This window comes from Scyliorhinus torazame, chromosome 19 (assembly GCF_047496885.1).
Source record: "Scyliorhinus torazame isolate Kashiwa2021f chromosome 19, sScyTor2.1, whole genome shotgun sequence".
Classification (NCBI taxonomy): Eukaryota; Metazoa; Chordata; class Chondrichthyes; order Carcharhiniformes; family Scyliorhinidae; genus Scyliorhinus; species Scyliorhinus torazame.
The window spans coordinates 22,429,429-22,453,429 of record NC_092725.1 but is presented as its reverse complement, the minus strand read 5'-3'; the positions used below and the strand labels follow the sequence as shown (position 1 = coordinate 22,453,429).

The following is a 24,001-nucleotide window of genomic DNA, read 5'->3' as shown; positions in this document are numbered from 1 at the left end:
TGTATCTAACACACTGTGACACTGTCCCACGGGGGGAAAGGACAATGTATCTAACACACTGTGACACTGTCCCAGAGGGGGAAAGGACAGTGCATCTAACACACTGTGACACTGTCCCAGAGTGGGAAAGGACAGTGTATCTAACACACTGTGACACCTGGTCCCAGAGGGGGAAAGGACAGTGTATCTAACACACTGTGACACTGTCCCTCAGGGGGAAAGGACAGTGTATCTATCACACTGTGACACTGTCCCAGAGGGGGAAAGGACAGTGTGTCTAACACACTGTGACACTGTCCCAGAGGGGGAAGGGACAGCGTGTCTAACACACTGTGACACCCGGTCCCAGAGGGAGAAAGGACAGTGTATCTAACACACTGTGACACTGTCCCTCAGGGGGAAAGGACAGTGTATCTATCACACTGTGACACTGTCCCAGAGGGGGAAAGGACAGTGTGTCTAACACACTGTGACACTGTCCCAGAGGGGGAAGGGACAGTGTGTCTAACACACTGTGACACCCGGTCCCAGAGGGGGAAAGGACAGTGTGTCTAACACACTGTGACACTGTCCCAGAGGGGGAAGGGACAGTGTGTCTAACACACTGTGACACCCGGTTCCAGAGGGGGAAAGGACAGTGTATCTAACACACTGTGACACAGTTCCAGAAGGGGAAAGGACAGTGTATCTAACACACTGTGACTCCCAGTCCCAGAGGGGGAAAGGACAGTGTATCTCACACACTGTGACACCCGGTCCCAGAGGGGGAAAGGACAGTGTATCTAACACACTGTGACACTGTACCTCAGGGCAAAGGACAGTGTATCTATCACACTGTGACACTGTCCCAGAGGGGGAAAGGACAGTGTATCTAACACACTGCGACACTGTCCGAGAGGGGGACAGGACAGTGTATCTAACACATTGTGACAGTGTCCCAGAGGGGGAAAGGACAGTGTATATAACATACTGTGACACTGTCCGAGAGGGGGAACGGACAGTGTATCTAACACACTGTGACACTGTCCCAGAGGGGGAAAGGACAGTGTATCTAACACACTGTAACACCCAGTCTCAGAGGGGGAAAGGACATTGTATCTAACACACTGTGACACTGTCCCAGAGGGGGAAAGGACAGTGTATCTAACACACTGTTACACCCAGTCCCAGAGGGGGAAAGGACATTGTATCTAACACAGTGACACCCGGTCCCAGAGGGGGAAAGGACAGTCTATCTTACACACTGTGACACCCAGTCCCAGAGGGGGAAAGGACAGTGTATCTAACACACTGTGACACCCTGTCCCAGAGGGGGAAAGGACAGTGTATCTAACACACTGTGACACTGTCCCAGAGGGGGAAAGGACAGTGTATCTAACACACTGTGACACCCAGTCCCAGAGGGGTAAAGGACAGTGTATCTAACACACTGTGACACTGTCCCAGAGGGGGAAAGGACAGTGTATCTAACACACTGTGACACTGTCCCAGAAGGGGAAAGGACAGTGTATCTAACACACTGTGACACTGTCCCAGAAGGGGAAAGGACAGTGTATCTAACACACTGTGACACCTGGTCCCAGAGGGGTAAAGGACAGTGTATCTAACACACTGTGACACCCGGTCCCAGAGGGGTAAAGGACAGTGTATCTAACACACTGTGACACTGTCCCAGAAGGGGAAAGGACAGTGTATCTAACACACTGTGACACTGTCCCAGAAGGGGAAAGGACAGTGTATCTAACACACTGTGACACCCGGTCCCATAGGGGTAAAGGACAGTGTATCTAACACACTGTGACACTGTCCCAGAGGGTGAAAGGACAGTGTATCTAACACACTGTGACACTGTCCCAGAGTGGGAAAGGACAGTGTATCTAACACACTGTGACACCGGGTCTCAGAGGGGGGAAAGGACAGTGTGTCTAGCACACTGTGACACGTCCGAGAGGGGGAGAGGACAGTGTATAAAAATAAGAATAATAATCTTTCTATTGTCACCAGTAGACTTACATGCCTTGGTGAGGCCACAGCTGGAGTATTGTGGGCAGTTTCGGTCTCCTTCTCTGGGGAAGGATGTTCTTGCTCTCGAGGGAGCGAAGCGAAGGTTTACCAGACTGATTCCAGGGATGGCGGGACTGACGTACGAGGAGAGATTGACTGGGTTGGGATTGTTCTCGCTGGAGTTCAGAAGAATGAGGGGGATTTCATTGAGATGTATCAAATTTTAACGGGACTAGGCAGAGTAGATGCTGGGAAGATGTTACCAATGATGGGTGTGTCCAGAACGCAGGGGCACAGTCTGAGGATTTAGGGTAAACCATTTCTGACAGAGATAAGGAGACATTTCTTCACACAAAGAGTGGTGAGCCTGTGGAATTCATTACCACAGGAAGTAGTTGATGCTAAAACTTTGAATATATTCAAGAGGCGGCTGGATATAGCACTTGGGGAGAATGGGATCAAAGGCTCTGGGGAGAAAGCAGGATGAGAAAGTTGGATGATCAGCCATGATCGCGATGAATGGCGGAGCAGGCTCGAAGGGCCGAAAGGCCTCCTCCTGCTCCTATCTTCTCTGTATCTATATTAACACTGCAATGAGGTGACTGTGAAAAGCCCCTTGTTGCCACATTCCGGTGCCTGTTGGGGTCCACTGAGGGAGAATTCAGAATTCTCAGCTGGTACGGGAATTGAACCCGCGCTGCTTGTTCGGCAATACAAACCAGCTGTATAGTCCACTGAGCTAAACCAGCCCTGTATCTAATACATGGTGACACCAGTGTGAGGCTGTGGGTCTCTGAGGAACCACACAGATAAATCTGCAAGTGGAATTTTGATCCATTAGTTTCACATCAGGGATATATAATACATCAGGGGCGAAATTCTCCGACCCCCCACCGGGTCGGAGAATCGCCGGGGTCTGGCGTGAGTCCCGCCCCCGCCGGTTGCCGAAGTCTCCGGGGCGGGAAGATTCGACGGGGGTGGGAATCGCGCCGGTTGGCGGGCCCCCCCGCCCGATTCTCCGGCCCGGATGGGCCGAAGTCCCGCCGCTAAAATGCCTGTCCCGCCGGCGTAAATTGAACCACCTACCTTACCGGCGGGACAAGGCGGCGCGATCTGGCCCCGGGGTGCTCCCACGGTGGCCTGGCCCGCGATCGGGGCCCACCGATCCGCGGGCGGGCCTGTGCCGTGGGGGCACTCTTTCCTTTCCGCCTCCGCCACGGTCTCCACCATGGCGGAGGCGGAAGAGACTCCCTCCACTGCGCATGCGCGGGAAACTGTCAGCGGCCGCTGACGCTCCCGCGCATGCGCCGCCCGGAGATGTCATTTCCGCGCCAGCTGGCGGGGCACCAAAGGCCTTTTCCGCCAGCTGGCGGGGCGGAAATCCCTCCACCGCCGGCCTAGCCCCTCAATGTTGGGGCTCGGCCCCCAAAGATGCGGAGCATTCCGCACCTTTGGGGCGGCGCGATGCCCGTCTGATTTGCGCCGTTTTGGGCGCCAGTCGGCGGACATCGCGCCGTTTCCGGAGAATTTCGCCCCAGGTCTCACATTTATTTTGACTCGAGTCTTTTCACATTCTGTCACCCAGTGTATTATTTGGACTCTGTGTTTCAGATTTGATCATGTTTATTTGCTTATTTTAATTTTCACAGCCAGCCACACCGCCCTGTTTCAAAATCCACAACCTCCTGTTAACCCAGTGAGTTGTTGTGATCCGGAACGCGCTCCTGTAAGAGCGGGGGAAGCAGAATCAATGGGAACACTCAAAATGGAGAATTGGGTTTTGCAGTGGACAAGGGGCCTGGCTGCAGATACATTGGTAAGAAGGGGCTCTTCACGTGCTGTCTGGAGGGTGACTCATCGGCTCGACGTACGGCTGACCCCGACGGCTGGATGGCTACTGCCCGCCTTGTAACTCAGTGCGGAATTGCAGGTGGCATCCCTTCATCCTCCGCACATAGTCAGCCTCGAAGGCCTTGTCCTGAGCGGCGGTGAAATGGTTCTTCCAGTCCCCCACCTCGCCTGCAGGGGAGAGATAGAAGACAGAGCTGTTAACGAGGGTGTCCTCAGAGGCCTCTCCCCCCTGCCCCGAGGAAAGAGTCAGGTTCCAGGCTGAGCTGAGGTACATGTGACATGCTGAACCCTGGAAACAGAGATCAGGAAATGCACAGGCTCCAGTTCGGGCCTAGTGCCATTATCGCGAACCCCACAGCACCGATCAATCTTCCCTGAGGGCATGTCCAAATTCTGGAATAAGTTAAGGGAGTCTTTTACTTGCTGGCAACAATATTGGACATGGAATAGAGGGGCGATGCGAGGGGATGGGGGCGGTGCCTTCAGGGGGAGGTGCCATTCGGGCGGCCCAGAACATCTGCCCAAAAACAAACTGTGCCCTTGTATTTCCCTCACAAATTGGACTCCCCTCACTCCACCCTTCACTCTACCCCTCACTACGGGCAGCACTGTGGCACAGTGGTTACCACCACCGAATCACAACGCCTGAGACCTGGGTTCAATTCCAGCGTCAGATGACAGTCTGTGTGGGAGTTTGCACCTACTCCCCGTGTCTGCATGGGTTTCCAGGTTAGGTGGATTGGCTATGCTGAATTGGCCCTTCGTGTCCAAAAGGTTATTTGGTTCTGTGGATAGGATGGGGATGTGGGCCGAGGTGCTTTGTTCTGTCAGAGGGTCGGTGCAGACTCAATGGGCCGAATCGCCCCCTTTCCCAGCCCAGCAATGAGGACAAGGCCCGCCCCATCCCGCCAGGAGGACCCCCCGACAACCTCACCTTTCCTCATGAACGTGGACACAGTCTGGTCGAAGACAATGGCTGGGACAGAGGCGTAATTACTCATGGGGTTTTCCTTCATGGATTGGAAGGAGGTGTGCTGGACAATTCCATCAACAACTGTGTCTGGCAGCGCCTTCCCCAGGAATCTCATCACCTTCACAATTTCCCGCCTGGGATCCTGTTCCGAGAAAGTGGAGACGGCTTTCAACACTTTAATATTCCACACAGTTAGGGCAGCACGGTGACACAGTGGTTAGCACGCTGCCTCTCGGTGACACAGTGGTTAGCACGCTGCCTCAGGGTGACACAGTGGTTAGCACGCTGCCTCTCGGTGACACAGTGGTTAGCACACTGCCTCAGGGTGACACAGTGGTTAGCACGCTGCCTCAGGGTGACACAGTGGTTAGCACGCTGCCTCACGGTGACACAGAGGTTAGCACGCTGCCTCACGGTGACACAGTGGTTAGCACGCTGCCTCTCGGTGACACAGTGGTTAGCACGCTTCCTCAGGGTGACACAGTGGTTAGCACGCTGCCTCACGGTGACACAGTGGTTAGCACGCTGCCTCTCGGTGACACAGTGGTTAGCACGCTGCCTCACAGTGACACAGTGGTTAGCACGCTGCCTCAGGGTGACACAGTGGTTAGCACGCTGCCTCAGAGTGACACAGTGGTTAGCACGCTGCCTCACGGTGACACAGTGGTTAGCACGCTGCCTCACGGTGACACAGTGGTTAGCACGCTGCCTCAGGGTGACACAGTGGTTAGCACGCTGCCTCACGGTGACACAGAGGTTAGCACGCTGCCTCACGGTGACACAGTGGTTAGCACGCTGCCTCAGGGTGACACAGTGGTTAGCACGCTGCCTCTCGGTGACACAGTGGTTAGCACGCTGCCTCACGGTGACACAGTGGTTAGCACGCTGCCTCACGGTGACACAGTGGTTAGCACGCTGCCTCACAGTGACACAGTGGTTAGCACGCTGCCTCACGGTGACACAGTGGTTAGCACGCTGCCTCACAGTGACACAGTGGTTAGCACGCTGCCTCACGGTGACACGGTGGTTAGCACGCTGCCTCACAGTGACACAGTGGTTAGCACAGCTGCCTCACAGTGACACAGTGGTTAGCACGCTGCCTCACAGTGACACAGTGGTTAGCACGCTGCCTCACAGTGACACAGTGGTTAGCACGCTGCCTCACGGTGACACAGTGGTTAGCACGCTGCCTCACAGTAACACAGTGGTTAGCACGCTGCCTCTCGGTGGCACAGTGGTTAGCACGCTGCCTCACAGTGACACAGTGGTTAGCACGCTGCCTCACGGTGACACAGTGGTTAGCACGCTGCCTCACAGTGACACAGTGGTTAGCACGCTGCATCACGGTGTCTGCGTTGATCTCACCCCCACAACCCAAAGGTGTGCAGGTTAGGTGGATTGGCCACGCTAAATTGCCCCTTAAATGGAAAAAAATGAATTGGGTACTTTAAATTTATAATAAGAGTAATATTCCACCCAGTCTAATCCCACTCTCCCGCTCACTCCCGAACCCTTTAATATCCCACCCAGTCTAATCCCACTCTCCCGCTCACTCCCGAACCCTTTAATATCCCACCCAGTCTAATCCCACTCTCCCCCTCACTCCCCGCACACTTTAATATCCCACCCAGTCTAATCCCACTCTCCCCCTCACTCCCGAACCCTTTAATATCCCACCCAGTCTAATCCCACTCTCCCCCTCACTCCCGAACCCTTTAATATCCCACCCAGTCTAATCCCACTCTCCCCCTCACTCCTGAACCCTTTAATATCCCACCCAGTCTAATCCCACTCTCCCCCTCACTCCCCGCACACTTTAATATCCCACCCAGTCTAATCCCACTCTCCCCCTCACTCCCGAACCCTTTAATATCCCACCCAGTCTAATCCCACTCTCCCCATAACGCCCCGCACACTTTAATATCCCACCCAGTCTAATCCCACTCTCCCCCTCACTCCCCGCACACTTTAATATCCCACCCAGTCTAATCCCACTCTCCCCATAACGCCCCGCACACTATAATATCCCACCCAGTCTAATCCCACTCTCCCCTCACTCCCCACACACTTTAATATCCCACCCAGTCTAATCCCACTCTCCCCTCACTCCCCGCACCATTTAATATCCCACCCAGTCTAACCCCACTCTCCCCTCACTCCCCACACCCTTTAATATCCCACCCAGTCTAACCCCACTCTCCCCTCACTCCCCGCACCATTTAATATCCCACACAGTCTAATCCCACTCTCCCCTCACTCCCCGCACCCTTTAATATCCCACACAGTCTAATCCCACTCTCCCCTCACTCCCCACACCCTTTAATATCCCACCCAGTCCAATCTCACTTTCCCCCTCACTCTCCACACCCTTTAATATCCCACCCAGTCTAATCTCACTTTCCCCCTCACTCCCCGCACCCTTTAATATCCCACCCAGTCTAATCCCACACTCCCCCTCACTCTCCACACCCTTTAATATCCCACCCAGTCTAATCTCACTTACCCCCTCACTCCCCACACCCTTTAATATCCCACCCAGTCTAATCCCACACTCCCCCTCACTCTCCACACCCTTTAATATCCCACCCAGTCTAATCTCACTTTCCCCCTCACTCCCCGCACCCTTTAATATCCCACCCAGTCTAATCCCACTCTCCCCCTCACTCCCCGCACCCTTTAATATCCCACCCAGTCTAATCCCACTCTCCCCCTCATTCCCCGCACACTTTAATCTCCAACACAGTCTAATCCCACTCTCCCCCGCACTCCCGAACCCTTTAATATCCCACCCAGTCTAATCCCACTCTCCCCTCACTCCCCACACCCTTTAATATCCCACACAGTCTAATCCCACACTCCCCTCACTCCCCGCACCATTTAATATCCCACCCAGTCTAATCCCACTCTCCCCCTCACTCCCGAACCCTTTAATATCCCACCCAGTCTAATCCCACTCTCCCCCTCACTCCCCGCACCCTTTAATATCCCACCCAGTCTAATCCCACTCTCCCCCTCACTCCCGAACCCTTTAATATCCCACCCAGTCTAATCCCACTCTCCCCCCCTCACTCCCCGCACCTTTAATATCCCACCCAGTCTAATCCCACTGTGTCTTTAATAGTCCCTTGTTGCAGCAGGAATCTAGATGGTGGGAACATGAACGATAAAGTCACTCGCAGTGAAATTACCTCTTTGATGTCCTCGTAGAAAATGTATAGGATTGGGTGCTTGTCTTTTTGTGCCCACCACCCCTTCACATGGTCATGCCACAGTCCATAGGACACTGGAAAATATCGGGAGAGAAGATGAGAGAAAGAGAGGCAGACACAGGGAGAGAGAGAGGGTGAGAGAGAGAGAGTCAGAGTGTGTGAAAGAGAGGGGAGTGGGAGACAGTGGACAAGGGAGTGACAGGGTGAGAGAGAGGGTGTGAGAGAGGATTGGGAGAGGGGGATGAGGGAGTGACAGGGTGAGAGAGAGAGAGAGAGAGAACGATGATTCACATCTTCACATTATTGCACGTTAATATAGAATGGGACACACTCAGACACACTCACACTCACACACTGTAAGGAACCTCTTGTAAATCCTTGTCAGTCCCTTGTTTTCCTTTGTAATTTCTGTTCTTTTTGGCTTTTATGATTTTTGTACCTGGACAATTCATGGACTTGCACCTTTAAGATGGATTAATTAAAATGTTGCTTTTCAGTGAAGACATCTCTTGATGGACTTGGCTGTCAGCCTATAGACTACTTTATACTCCCAGGTCTCAACTGGCACTCAATGCTGATTGGGGCAGATCGTTCCGGACGGTTCCTCACTTTGTGAGACTGTGCATTTGCTTTCAGTTTTTGTTTTGATCATGAATCTACAGGGCTACATGTAGCTCTTATCTCTCTCTAAAGACCTGAAGAAAAAACCTTTCTCTCTGCACAGCTAATTTCACCTTCAGGGAAATGCAGTCCAGCACCAGCTACAGGCAGGATCGGTTGTTATGAAAACCCTTTATAAACTCTCATGTGGAGAACACTAGTCTTACCTCAGTCAGGCTGAGAGTTAATCTGATGGAGGTGAAAGCAAGTCAGAATTTAACAGATCTGAGTTGGATCTTCTGAGTGAAGGCCCAGGTTAATACAAGTTAAAGTGACTCCCCTGAGGGCTCGCACAGCCTGAGAGTCCTGGCTGAATGTTCCTGTCATAAGAACCTTATGGTTTCCAAACTCCGTTTCCAGGGAAGATAGCCGACTACAACAATTTCAATATCAGCAGCAAGGACAGCATCTCTCTTTCTCCCATTTTAATCCTTATCGTTTCACTCATTTTCGTCCCTCCTGTGTGTGCGTCTGTCTTATGTGTGTTTGGATAGAGGGTGGGGCGGTAAGAAGGCGGGAGTAATAGATTACGTGGCCGTTATTCTATCATGATTATTGCCAGTTTTATCTTTATTATTGTTATAAATAAACAGTTTTTGTGCTTCCCTCACAAATCTGGTGCCTGGGAGTAATTGGAACAGTCAAAGGTCAAAGATCTCAGAAACTTTATCAGAATTATTGGTTAATTCACTGACGTTGGGACTCTGGGGCCTGTGGGACTTGAATCGTAACAACACTCACACTTGCTCACACACACTCACACTCACGCACACACTCATTATACACACACACTCACTCACTCATACACACACACTCCATGCACTCACACACTCGCTACACACACACACACACATACTCACTCATACACACATTCAGTCATACATATACTCACTCACACACACACTCAGTGGACACTCACTCACGACACACACTCACTACACACACGCACACACTTGCTCACACACACACATCTCTTGAATCCTGAAATCTCTCTTTCTACGTACCATTACCCTGAAGAAATTTGTGAAAATATTCCTCCCAGGTTCCTGGCTCAGGTTGCATCTTGTTCATTGAGTCAAAGTGAAAGTATGAAACCAGAATATCTTTGGCGTTTCTCGCACAGTAGATCATCTGTGCAGATAATGAAGAGGAAATTGGTTAAAGCTCTCGCCGATCACGAACACAGCACCAACTATCTAACTACCTACATTCAGTCAGGAGGACTTCAAACTGAGCTGGACCCAGCCACATAAACACTGGCTCCCAGAGCAGGTCAGAGGCTGGGAATCCTGCGGAGAGTAACTCACCTCCTGACTCCCCCCAAAGCCTGTCCACCATCTACAAGGACACAAGTCAGGAGTGCGATGGGACCCTCTCCACTTGCCTGGATGGGTGCGGCTCCCAACAACACTCGAGAAGCTCGACACCATCCAGGACAAAGCAGCTCCCGCTCGATCGACATGCTAACCCCCACCTTCGACATCCACTCCCCCCACCACCGACCCACAGCGGCAGCCGTGTGTACCGTCTACAAGATGCATTGCAGCCGCTCGCCGAGGCTCCTTCAACAACACCTTCCAAACCCACCACATCTCCCACCTAGAAGGACAGGGGAGAGCAGACACATGGGGAACACCCACCGTCTGCAAGTTCCCCCTCATGGCCCTATACTGACTGGGAAATATATCGACCGTCCCTTCACTGTCGCTGGGTAAAAAAATCTTGGACCTCCCTCCCTAACAGCACAGTGGGTATACCTACACCACACGGGATTGAAGCTCACCCGCCACCTTCTCAAGAGGCAATTAGGGATGGGGAATGAACACTGGGCCCAGTTAGCGAAGCCCACATCCTGTGAGAGGACAGAAGAAACAAGGACACACACATACACAGGGCCGGACACAATCCATACCTTGCAATCTTGATCCAGGAAGGACTTTGGCAATAACTGGAATGGAAGATGGGTTTTCATCACTTTCGGAGATGGCATCTTCGCGAGGAGTTCAGTTCCTGCAAAAAGCGACGAGTCAGAAGGAGTGGTCTGAATGGAGGGATTGGGCAGGTGTCTGTCTCTCACTCCGACACTCGGATAAGGGCATTTCAATTGGGTCGTGATCTTAAGGGTTGGACACTCAATGGAGGAGAATTCAGGCTGCAGTGAACCTGAGGCCAATTTTGAACATATCTTGGACAAGTCACACTGACAAAGACAAGATCAGGGATAACTGAGACCAAAATATCTCTGCGGACCAGGACCCAGGAAGGGAAGTTGGAACTTCTTGCTAAGGTAAAATGTAATCGTGGATCAGAAAGTCTGATGCTGAAGGAAAATATTTGGAATAAAAGTGATTGAAGACAAAAGTTATATTTCTATACCTCTGACAGTGCGGCACTCTCTCAGCACTGACCATCGGACAGTGCAGTGCTCCACCAGCACTGACCCTCTGTAAGGGAGGGTCTCCCTCAGCACTGACCCTCCAACAGTGTGGCGCTCCTTCAATACTGCCTCATCAGTTGTACTTGTCCTCGTAGTGTTTGATTGGGGAAATGCAGAGGGAGCTTTACTCTGTACCTAACCCCGTGCTGTATCTGTCCTGGGAGTGTTTGATGGGGACAGTGTGGAGGGAGCTTTACTCTGTATCTAACCCCGTGCTGTACCTGTCCTGGGAGTGTTTGATGGGGACAGTGTAGAGAGAGCTTTACTCTGTATCTAACCCCGTGCTGTACCTGTCCTGGGAGTGTTTGATGGGGACAGTGTAGAGGGAGTTTTACTCTGTATCTAACCCGGTGCTGTACCTGTCCTGGGAGTGTTTGATGGGGACAGTGCGGAGGGAGCTTTACTCTGTATCTAACCCCGTGCTGTACCTGTCCTGGGAGTGTTTGCTGGGGACAGTGCGGAGGGAGCTTTACTCTGTACCTAACCCCGTGGTGTACCTGTCCTGGGAGTGTTTGATGGGGACAGTGCAGAGGGAGCTTTACTCTGTTCCTAACCCCGTGCTGTATCTGTCCTGGGAGTGTTTGATGGGGACAGTGTAGAGGGAGCTTTACTCTGTATCTAACCCGGTGCTGTACCTGTCCTGGGAGTGTTTGATGGGGACAGTGCGGAGGGAGCTTTACTCTGTATCTAACCCCGTGCTGTACCTGTCCTGGGAGTTTTTGATTGGGGAAATGCAGAGGGAGCTTTACTCTGTACCTAACCCCGTGCTGTACCTGTCCTGGGAGTGTTTGATGGGGACAGTGTAGAGGGAGCTTTACTCTGTATCTAACCCGGTGCTGTACCTGTCCTGGGAGTGTTTGATGGGGACAGTGTAGAGGGAGCTTTACTCTGTATCTAACCCCGTGCTGCACCTGTCCTGGGAGAATTTAATGTGGACAGTGTAGAGGGAGCTTTACTCTGTATCTAACCCCGTGCTGTACCTGTCCTGGGAGTGTTTGACGTGGACAGTGTAGAGGGAGCTTTACTCTGTATCTAACCCCGTGCTGTACCTGTCCTGGGAGTGTTTGATGGGGACAGTGTAGAGGGAGCTTTACTCTGTGTCTAACCCCGTGCTGTACCTGTCCGGGGAGTGTTTGATGGGGACAGTGTAGAGGGAGCTTTACTCTGTATCTAACCCCGTGCTGCACCTGTCCTGGGAGAATTTAATGTGGACAGTGTAGAGGGAGCTTTACTCTGTATCTAACCCCGTGCTGTACCTGTCCTGGGAGTGTTTGACGTGGACAGTGTAGAGGGAGCTTTACTCTGTATCTAACCCCGTGCTGTACCTGTCCTGGGAGTGTTTGATGGGGACAGTGTAGAGGGAGCTTTACTCTGTGTCTAACCCCGTGCTGTACCTGTCCGGGGAGTGTTTGATGGGGACAGTGTAGAGGGAGCTTTACTCTGTGTCTAACCCCGTGCTGTACCTGTCCGGGGAGTGTTTGATGGGGACAGTGTAGAGGGAGCTTTACTCTGTACCTCACCCCGTGCTGTACCTGTCCTGGGAGTGTTTGATGGGGACAGTGTAGAGGGAGCTTTACTCTGTATCTAACCCCGTGCTGTACCTGTCCGGGGAGTACTCTGCCTTTGTCAGGTTCACTGTGTTGTGCAGATCACGATGCCTCACCTGGAGGGTGAAATCCCTTACAACTGAACTCCAGGAATGGGATCCTGCTGTCTATCGGGGCTCGGCGACACCTGTCCGCATCTCCGTCTTGCAGAATAAAATCCACAATTTCCTGAACCCACGTCGCTCCTGTTGGGAGAGCATCAGAGAGAGAGGATAGAGAGGAGGGGATTAGTGAGGGATCTGTATGGAGCTGAACAAGTTCAACAATGAGGATTCTTGGGGTAGTTCCTGCTCTGGATGTGTGTGATGGGCTGTATGTCCTCTCCTTTCCCGTCCTGACGATATTATCCTGGGCTCCCTCGGTGCCAGAGGACTGGAGAATTGCAGCGGCTGCAGGTCACTCAGAGCCAGCTTTCAAAATCACCCCAGCAATGTCTGACCAGTTTGTTTCCCCTCCGTGCCGGGGAACCTTCTAGAAACAACACTTTGGGACAATATTATTTGTCATAAGGTGAAATGTGGGTTGCTTCGGCAAAACCAGCATGGATTTCTAAATCGGATTTAACAAACTTGCTGGAGTTTTTTGAAGAGGTAACAGAGCAATGGGCGGGGAGTGGGGGGGCTCAGTGGCAGGTCGGTAGGGGGATGGGAGCAGGGGTTGTTGCTGGGGGGGGAGGTGGGGGGGAGATGGGGGGGGAGGTACTGCTGACAGGGGTAGAGCTTGTAGAATGTATGGGGAGGAGGGTCGATGACGGTGGGCGCCCGAGGGTGGGCCTGGGGAGGTGCGGGGCACGGGCCGGAGGCTGGCCCAAGTGGGGCTATCGTTGATTGGTGGGGGCGGGGGGGGGGAGGTTAGGGTGCATGGCGCCCCCCCGACCAGGCTGGTCACGTGGAACATGCGAGGATTGAATGGGCCGGTCAAGAGGGCCCGCGTGTTTGCACACTGAAAGCAATTGAAGGCTGATGTGGCCATGCTGCAAGAGACACACCTGAAAGTGGGGGACCAGAGTAGGCTTAGGAAGGGATGGGTTGGGCAAGTATTTCACTCAGGGTTGGACTTGAAAACAAAGGGGGTGGAGATTTTGGTCAATGGGTGGGTGGCGTTCGAGGTGGGGAGGATATATGGTGGACTCTTGGGGAGGTACGTTATGGTAAGTGGGAAACTGGTGGTGTTGGTCAACATCTATGCCCCGAACTGAGACGACGTGGAATTTATGAGGCAGGTGACGGGGAAGGTTCCGGACCTAGACTCTTATTGGCTGATTATGGGGGGTGGACTTTAATACGGTGCTGGATCCGAGACTGGACCGGTTGAGCTCGAGGACGGGGAGGGTGTCGGCTATAGCTAAGGAGCTCTGGGGGTTCATGGAACACATGTCAGGGGGGGAGGGATCCGTGGAGATTTGGGAGGCCGAGGGTGAAAGGACTTTCGTTTTACTCCCATGTGCACAAGGTGTATTCCCGAATAGATTATTTTCTGGTACATGAGACATTGTTGGCAGGGGTAGTTGATGTTGAGTATGCAACAATAATGGTATCGGACCATGCCCGCTGGGTAGATTTACAAGTGAGTACGGGGGCGGGGGGGGAGGGTTCGAATCCATAATGGAGGCTGGATGAGGAAATCCTGCAGGTGAACAAGAGATATGCGGAGGCCCCAGAGAAAGGGCTGCTAAAAGGAACGGCAGAGGCTGCAAATGGAATTTGTGTTGGTAACCACGGGTAAGGCGGTAGGGCAGCTGCGAAGGGTGAGCGGGCCGGTATACAACTACGGGGAGAATGCGAGCAGGGCGTTAGCGCACCAGTTGAGGAAACAGGAGGCGGCGAGAGAAATTGGGAAAGTGAAGAACATAAGAATATAAGAACTAGGAGCAGGAGTAGGCCATCTGGCCCCTCGAGCCTGCTCCACCATTCAATGAGATCATGGCTGATCTTTTGTGGACTCAGCTCCACTTTCCGGCCCGAACACCATAACACCTTAATCCCTTTATTCTTCAAAAAACTAACCACCTTTATCTTAAAAACATTTAATGAAGGAGCCTCTACTGCTTCACTGGGCAAGGAATTCCATAGATTCACAACCCTTTGGGTGAAGAAGTTCCTCCTAAACTCAGTCCTAAATCAACTTCCCCTTATTTTGAGGCTATGCCCCCTAGTTCTGCTTTCACCCGCCAGTGGAAACAACCTGCCCGCATCTATCCTATCTATTCCCTTCATAATTTTATATGTTTCTATAAGATCCCCCCTCATCCTTCTAAATTCCAACGAGTACAGTCCCAGTCTACTCAACCTCTCCTCGTAATCCAACCCCTTCAGCTCTGGGATTAACCTAGTGAATCTCCTCTGCACACCCTCCAGTGCCAGTACGTCCTTTCTCAAGTAAGGAGACCAAAACTGAACACAATACTCCAGGTGTGGCCTCACTAACACCTTAAATAATTGCAGCAGAACCTCCCTAGTCTTAAACTCCATCCCTCTAGCAATGAAGGACAAAATTCCATTTGCCTTCTTAATCACCTGTTGCACCTGTAAACCAACTTTTTGCGACTCATGCACTAGCACACCCAGGTCTCTCTGCACAGCAGCATGTTTTAATATTTTATCATTTAAATAATAATCCCTTTTGCTGTTATTCCTACCAAAATGGATAACCTCACATTTGTCAACATTGTATTCCATCTGCCAGACCCTAGCCCATTCACTTAGCCTATCCAAATCCCTCTGCAGACTTCCAGTATCCTCTGCACTTTTTGTTTTACCACTTATCTTAGTGTCATCTGCAAACTTGGACACATTGCCCTTGGTCCCCAACTCCAAATCATCTATGTAAATTGTGAACAGTTGTGGGCCCAACACTGATCCCTGAGGGACACCACTAGCTACTGATTGCCAACCAGAGAAACACCCATTAATCCCCACTCTTTGCTTTCTATTAATTAACCAATCCTCTATCCATGCTACTACTTTCCCCTTAATGCCATGCATCTTTATCTTATGCAACAACCTTTTGTGTGGCACCTTGTCAAAGGCTTTCTGGAAATCCAGATATACCACATCCATTGGCTCCCCGTTATCTACCGCTCTGTTAATGTCCTCAAAAAATTCCACTAAATTAGCCACTCTTTTTTGTTTTATGTATTTGTAGAAACTTTTACTATCTGTTTTTATATTCTGAGCAAGTTTACTCTCAGAATCTATCTTACTCTTCTTTATAGCTTTTTTAGTAGCTTTCTGTTGCCCCCTAAAGATTTCCCAGTCCTCTAGTCTCCCACTGATCTTTGCTACTTTGTATGTTTTTTCCTTCAATTTGATACTCTCCCTTATTTCCTTAGATATCCACGGTCGATTTTCCCTCTTTTTACCGTCCTTCCTTTTTGTTGGTATAAACCTTTGCTGAGCACTGTGAAAAATCACTTGGAAGGTTCTCCACTGTTCCTCAACTGTTTCACTATAAAGTCTTTGCTCCCAGTCTACCTTAGCTAGTTCTTCTCTCATCCCATTGTAATCTCCTTTGTTTAAGCACAAAACACTAGTGCTTGATTTTGCCTTCTCAACCTCCATCTGTATTTTAAATTCCACCATATTGTGATCGCTCCTTCCGAGAGGATCCCTAACTATGAGATCCTGAATCAATCCTGTCTCATTACACAGGACCCGATCTAGGACCGCTTGTTCCCTCGTAGGTTCCATTCCTTCTGTTCTAGGAAACTATCGCGGATACATTCTATAAACTCCTCCTCAAGGCTGCCTTGACCGACCTGGTTAAACCAATCAACATGTAGATTAAAATCCCCCATGATAACTGCTGTACCATTTCTACATGCATCTGTTATTTCTTTGTTTATTGCCTGCCCCACCATAATGTTACTATTTGGTGGCCTATAGATTACTTCTATCAGTGACTTTTTTGCCTTACTATTCCTGATTTCCACTCAAATGGATTCAACCTTATCCTCCATAGCACCGATGTCATCCCTTCCTGTTGCCCGGATGTCATCCTTAAATAACAGAGCTACACCACCTCCCTTACCATCCACTCTGTCCTTCCGAAAAGTTTGATACCCTCGGATATTTAACTCCCAGTCGTGACCATCCTTTAACCATGTTTCAGAAATGGCCATTAAATCATAGTCATTCACGATGATTTGCGCCACCAACTCATTTACCTTATTCCGAATACTACGTGCATTCAGGTAAAGTACACTTATGTTGGCTTTTTTACCTCTGTTCTGAATCTTAACACCTCGATCAGTAACCTCTCCTAAGTTATATTTCCTCTTAACCTTTCTCCTAACTTTCCTTGTCGTTGAACCCATATCTTCCTGTAACAACCTGCCGCGTCGCTTACCATTAATGTTTTCACTTCCCTGTTTTATTTCTTTTAGTATTCCTGGTCCTATTCACTGAGCTCCCCTCAGTCACTGTACCTTGTACTGTCGCCCTTTTTGATTTTTGACTATGGCTTCTCTGCCTTACACTTTCCCCCTTACTGCCTTTTATTTCTGTCCCTGTTTTACTACCTTCCAACTTCCTGCATCGGTTCCCATCCCCCAGCCACATTAGTTTAAACTCTCCCCAACAGCTCTAGCAAACCCCCCCCTCCCCTAGGACATTGGTTCCAGTCGTGTCCAGGTGCAGACCGTCCGGTTTGTACTGGTCGCACCTCCCCAGAACCGGTTCCAATGTCCCAGGAATTTGAATCCCTCCCTCTTGCACCATCTTTCGAGCCCCACATTCATCCTCTCTATCCTGCCATTCCTACTCTGACTAGCTCGTGGCACTGGTAGCAATCCTGAGATTTCTACCTTTGAGATCCTACTTTTTAGTTTAACTCCTAGCTCCCTAAATTCAGCTTGTAGGACCTCGTCCCGTTTTTTACCTATATTGTTGGTGCCTATGTGCACCGCGACAGTTGGCTGTTCACCTTCCCCCCCCCCCCCCCCAAGAATGTCCTGCAGCCGCTCCAAGACATCCTTGACCCTTGCACCAGGGAGGCAACATACCATCCTGGAGTCTCGATTGCGTCCGCAGAACCGCCTGTCTATTCCCCTTACAATTGAGTCCCCTATCACTATAGCCCTGCCATTCTTCTTCCTGCCCAGCTGCGCAGCAGAGCCAGCCATGGTGCCATGAACCTGGCTGCTGCTGCCTTCCCCTGGTGAGCCATCTCCCCCAACAGTATCCAAAGCGGTATATCTGTTTTGCAGGGAGATGACCGCAGAGGACACCTGCACTGCCTTCCTACTCTTGCTCTGTCTTTTGGTCACCCATTTTCTATCTCCCTCAGTACCTTTCACCTGCGGTGTGACCAACTCGCTAAACGTGCTATCCACAACGTCCTCAGCATCGCGGACGCTCCAAAGTGAGTCCATCCGCAGCTCCAGAGCCGTCAAGCGGTCCAACAGGAGCTGCAACTGGACACACTTCTTGCACGTGAAGGAGCCAGGGACAGTGGACGTGTCCCTGAGCTCCCACATCGCACACGAGGAGCATGACACGGGTCTGAGATCTCCTGCCATGTCTTAAACCTTTGGTTAACTTCAACAATTACAATTTCAACAACAACAAAAAAACAACAAAGAAAAAATAAATAAATATACCAATGAAAAGAAACAGAAAAACAGAAACACTACTTACCAGTCACTTACCAGGGATAAAAAGCACTTCCTCCCCACCCAGCTTCGAATTCCCACCTAGATTCAAATTCCCAAACTCACTCTTAGCTGTGTCTCACTCCTGGCTCTGTCTTCTCTGGCTCACTGGGAGAACTCACTGGGAGTGGGTTTACAAGTTGCTCTTTTTAAACTGTCCTGAATTGACTCCCCTCCCCCACCTGCTTTTAGATCAAGGTAGATTTAAGTGACTGACACTTAACTGCCAACCAGTTATGTGAGGGGGTGAGGCAGCCCTTGTTAACCCACACTGCACAATACTAGCTTAATTTAAATTAATTTAAACTCCTGAAATTTAAAAGGAGCTGACTTACTGATTTAATTCAATTCCCACCGAGATTCAAATTCCCAAACTCACTCTTAGCTGTGTCTCACTCCTGGCTCTGTCTTCTCTGGCTCACTGGGAGAACTCACTGGGAGTGAGTTTACAGGTGGGAACACGGTCTTGGACCCGGCGGGGGTGAATCGGGTGGTTCGGGAGTTTTATAGTAAACGGCCACGGAGGAGGGGATGGGGAGGTTTCTGGGAAGGTTAGAGATCCCGAAGGTGGACAATGAGCTGGTGGGGGGCTTGGGGGCCCCAGTCGGGCTTGTAGAAGTAGTGGAGGGGCTGGAGGCGATGCAGTCGGGTAAGGCCCTAGGTCTGGACGGGTACCCGGTGGAATTCTACAAGAAGTTCTCGGGGGTGTTGGGACCGCTGCTGGTCAGGGCCTTCAATGAGGCAAAGGAGTTGGGAGTACTCCCCCGGCGTTGTCACAGGCGTCAATCTCCCTCATTTTAAAACGGTATAAGGACCCGGAAAACTGTGGGTCATATCGGCCGATCTCCCTGTTAAATGTGGACGAATGTTGGCGAATTTCCTGGCTACAAGGATTGAAGTCCCAGGGGTAATTGGGGAGGACCAGATGGGGTTCGTTAGGGGGCGGCATTTGGTGACCAACTTGAGGAGGTTACTCAATGTAATCATGATGCTTCCAGAGGGGCGCGAGATGGAGGTGGTGGTGGCCGTGGACGCAGGGAAGGCCTTTGACCGGGTGGAGTGGGAATACTTTGGGGGGTCCTGGGGCGGTTTGGGTTTGGGCAGGGGTTTGTGGACTGGGTCCGGTTGTTATTTCAGGCACCGGGGGCGAGTTTGTGAACGAATCGGGTGAGATTGGCCGACTTCAGGTTACACCGGGGGGCGGGATAGGGATGTCCACTTGGCCCACTGCTGTTTGCCCTGGCTATAGAGCCGTTGGCATTGAGAGGCTCGAGGGTCTGGCAGGGGATAGTATGGGGTGGAACACAGGAACTCGCTGTCTACGGGGTCTAAGCGGACGATCTGCTGCTGTACATCTCGGACCCGCTGGGGGGAATTGGAGGGATTATGGGGATATTTGATGAATTCGGCCAGTTTTCGGGAAACAAATTGAATATGAGCAAGAGTGAGGTCTTTGCGATCCAGGTGAGGGGGGCAGGAGAAGAGATTGGGAGAGCTGCCGTTCAAGGTGGTGGGAGGGAGCTTTCGATATTTGGCTATCCAGATGGCCCGGGAGTGGGAGCAGCGACACAAACTGAATCTGGGGCGGCTGGTGGAACAAATGAGGGGGGATTTCCGGAGGTAGCGCGCGCTCCCGTCGCCATTGGCGGGGCGGGTACCGACAGTTAAAACGATGGCCCTCCCGAGGTTTCTGTTTGTTTCCCAGAGTCTCCCAGCCTTTATTCCCAAGACGTTCTTCAAAGAGGCGAATGCAGAGATGCCGGGGTAAAACCCCGCGGGTGCAGAAGGTGCTGCTGGAGCGGGGGCCGTTGTGGGGGGGGGGGGGGGGGGGGAGAGGGGCAGGCCCTCCCGAATTTCACAACTATTACTGGGCGGCGAATATTGCGATGGTCAGGGAGTGGGTAGCGGGGGAGGGGTCGGTATGGAGACGGGTGGAGGCGGCCTCTTGCAAGGACACGGATTTGGGGGCATTGTTAACAGCACCTCAGCCCAGCACGCCGGCTCGGTACTACACCAGCCCGGTAGCAGTGCCAGCCCTGAGGGTTTGGGGATTATTATTATTATTACATGGGGTTGGGGGGGGGGTCGGTGTGGACGCCAATTTGTGATAATCGCCGGTTTGCTCAGGGGGTGTTTCGGGGGTGGATGCGGGCAGGGACCGAGAACAGGAGTGGGAGAGGGGAAGGTCTCAGAGATCTATGAGGAGCTGATGGAGTGGAAGGGAGCCCCCATAGGGGAGGTGAAGAGAAAGTGGGAAGAAGAGCTGGGGGGGGGGGGGAGTTGGAGGCCGGGTTATGGGAGGAGGCCCTGAGGAGAGTTAATGCGTCTTTGCCGTGTGCCAGGCTCAGCCTGATACAGTTTCAGGTTGTCCACAAGGCACAAATAACTGTGGCCTGGGTGAGCAGGTTCTGTGAGGAGGTGGAGGATAGGTGCGGGCACTTTGCGGGTGGAACTGCGAACCATGCCCATATGTTTTGGGCATGTCCAAGGCTGAGGGGTTTCTGGCAGGGGTTTGCTGACCTCATGGTATCAGAGGCATTACAAACGAGGGTGGCGCCAAGTCCAGAGGTGGCGACCTTCGGTGTGTCGGAATAACCCGGGAGCCCAGGGGGCGAGAGAGGCCGACGTCCTGGCCTTTGCCTCCCCAGTGGCCCAGAGATGGATCTTACTGGGGTGGAGGGACTCGGAGCCCCGAAGTCAGGGGGTGTGGGTGAGCGACATGGCGGTTGTTTCTCAGACTTGAGAAAATTGAGGGGTTCCTTGCAGGGGTTTGCTCGGAGCTGGCAGCCGTTCATCGATGTCTTTGAGAAAAATGAAGCTGTCAGCAGGGAGGGGGGGCTGCAAAGGGAGGTGTGGGAGGTGGTTGGGGAAGGTGGTACTGTTTGTGTGAGCCATGTTGGCTGGGGTTTGTGCCCAGGGGAGTTTGTTGGATATATTATTGTGGTTTTGTTTATATTAAAATTTGTTAAAATTGTTTAAATTATAAATGCCTCAAAAAAAAAATTCTAAAAAAAAAAGAGGTACCACAGAGGGTCGATGAGGGTGATGCTGTTGATGTGATGTACTTGGACTTTCAGAAGACATTCGATTCCGTGCCACACAACAGGCTTGTGAGAAAAGTTCAAGCTCCTGGAATAACGGGGATAGTGGCAATTTGGATGCAAAATTGACGACGAATAGAAAGCAGAGAGTAATGGCCGATGGATATTTATCGGGCTGGAGGAAGGTTTGTCGTGGGGTTCCTCAGGGCTCTGTATTGGGACCCTTCCTTTTACTGATATATGTTAATAATCTTGGTGTGCAAGAGATTATTTAAAAGTTTGCCGATGACACAAAACTTGGAAATATGGTAAACTTTACGGAAGACAGTGTATAACTTCAAAAGGACATTAACAAGTTGGTGGAGTGGGTACCCGTCTGTCAGATCAGTGCGGAGGAGTGTGAATTGATTCATTTTGGTGGGGAAAAGGTGGATTGACAAGATGAAATAATCTTAAAGTGGGTGAAAGAGCAGAGGGACCTGGGGATACACGTGAATAAATCACTGAAGGTGACAGGACAGGGTGAGGGCGGGGTTAATAAAACAAACAGTACCCTGGGGTTATTAACGGGCACAGAATTCCAGAGCCAGGACGCTCTGTTAAACCTGGATCAAACACCAGTTCTACCCCAACTAGAGTATTGTGGCCAGTTCGGGGCAGCACGGTAGCCATGTGGATAGCACAATTGCTTCACAGCTCCAGGGTCCCAGGTTCGATTCCGGCTTGGGTCACTGTCTGTGCGGAGTCTGCACATCCTCCCCGTGTGTGCGTGGGTTTCCTCCGGGTGCTCCGGTTTCCTCCCACAGTCCAAAGATGTGCAGGTTAGGTGGATTGGCCGTGATAAATTGCCCTTCGTGTCCAAAATTGCCCTTAGTGATGGGTGGGGTTACTGGGTTATGGGGATAGGATGGCGGTGTTGACCTTGGGTAGGGTGCTCTTTCCAAGAGCCGGTGCAGACTCGATGGGTCGAATGGCCTCCTTCTGCACTGTAAATTCTATGTCTACTATAGGAAGGATGTGGAGGAATTGTAGAGAGATACAGAGAGAGAGGGAGATACAGAATGAGAGGGAGAGACAGAGGGAGAGAGAGAGACAGAGAGAGGGAGACAGAGAGACAGAGAGACCGAGACAGAAAGAGAGAGAAACAGCGAGAGAGCGAGACAGTGAAATAGGCAAAGAGAGAGAGAGACAGTGAGACAAAGAGAGAGACAAAAACTGAGACAGGCAGAGGATCAGAGACATGCACAGAGAGAGAAAGTGAGAGAGAGATATAGAGAGAGCAACACAGAGAGAGACAAACAGAAAGACAGAGAGAAACAGAGAGAGAGTGTGTGGAGACAAGATTGACGAGCATGGTTCCAAGGTTGAGGAAGCTTCGGTGATGGGGAGAGATCGGAGAAGTTGGGGAATGTTCTCCTCGGAGAGAGAAGGTTGAGAGGAGATTTGGGTCGAGGTTCAATATCAGGAGGGGGTCCCGGGCAGAGGCGAGGGATGAAACCGGTCCCATTGGTGGGAGGATGGAGAACCCGAGGGAGGGGGACACAGATCGGGGAGAGAAGCGAGGGAGACACGAGGGAAACAGATTCACACAGCGAGCGGTGAGGGTCTGGCACACACTGTCCCAGAGTGTGGTGGAGGCAGCTTCGAGCGAGGATTTCAATAGGGAATCGGATTGTTATCGGAGAAGGGAGAATGTCCAGGGTCACGGGGAGAAGGCTGGGGTGGTATTGCTGAATTGCTCGTTTGACACATGAGTGTAATTCCTCCTTCTGCACTTTAACCATTCTGTGAGTCTTTGCACTGACCAGCCATGTTCTGATAGATTAAGAAATCTTTGCCTGAGAACTCTAGGAAGAAGCCTAGGCGAGAAGCTGTGGAGTTTGAGGCCTAGGTGAGAGGCAGTAGAATTTAGAGCCTCAGAGAGAGGCCGTGGGGTTGTGATGATTGATTACTGCACCTTTAATGTAATGATCCCTTTAAGACTGGGTTTGGAACCCTGGGGGGCTCCACCTCTAGCTCCCTCTAGCAGGGAGCCGTATTTAAGGTAATGTTCAGTGGGCAGTGTGCATTGAGCACACTTCTCGGCAGCTGTCTGGTTCTCTGCTAATTAAAGCCTTTGTATTACCAATCATCTCTCTCGAGTCGTAATTGAGGGTATCTCAATTTAATTAGCAGATTACTTCAAGATGGACAGCGGTCTAAAGCCGGAGAAACTCAATTTGGACGCTCGGTCGCCGGAGGCCGCTGAAATTTTTAAATACTGGCTCCGGTGCTTTGAGGCCTACCTGAACTCCTCAGGCACTCCAGTTGGCGCAAGCTGAGCATACTACATGCCCGGGTGGACCACAGACTCTCCTCCACGATCGAAAAGGCCACCACATACGAAGCGGTGGTCAAAATCCTGCAGAAGCGCTTCGTTAAGCCAATAAACGAAGTACACGCCCGGCATTTGCTCTCGACCTGCCGGCAGCACTCCGGGGAAACGCTGGACGAGTACGTGGAAAGACTTACCGCGCTCGCTAGGAACTGCGACCACAAGGAGGTGACGGCAGAAGTCCATATGAACTTG

General features: G+C 51.5%; 1 protein-coding gene across 3 annotated transcripts in view; it reads right to left on the bottom strand.

The window, feature by feature from the left end:
• Nucleotides 1–3,609: 3,609 nt before the first annotated feature.
• Nucleotides 3,610–24,001, bottom strand: part of LOC140396048 (sulfotransferase 1B1-like) — a 47,426-nt gene continuing 27,034 nt past the window's right edge. For all 3 annotated transcript variants that reach the window (XM_072484124.1, XM_072484125.1, XM_072484126.1), the window contains exons 3-8: nucleotides 12,798–12,926; nucleotides 10,610–10,707; nucleotides 9,702–9,828; nucleotides 8,017–8,111; nucleotides 4,790–4,970; nucleotides 3,610–4,023 (exon numbers count right to left, since the gene is read on the bottom strand). In XM_072484124.1, coding sequence (XP_072340225.1) covers nucleotides 3,899–4,023; nucleotides 4,790–4,970; nucleotides 8,017–8,111; nucleotides 9,702–9,828; nucleotides 10,610–10,707; nucleotides 12,798–12,926 — 755 coding nt within the window. In that variant the 3' untranslated portion in view covers nucleotides 3,610–3,898. The remainder of the gene's footprint in view (nucleotides 4,024–4,789; nucleotides 4,971–8,016; nucleotides 8,112–9,701; nucleotides 9,829–10,609; nucleotides 10,708–12,797; nucleotides 12,927–24,001) is intronic.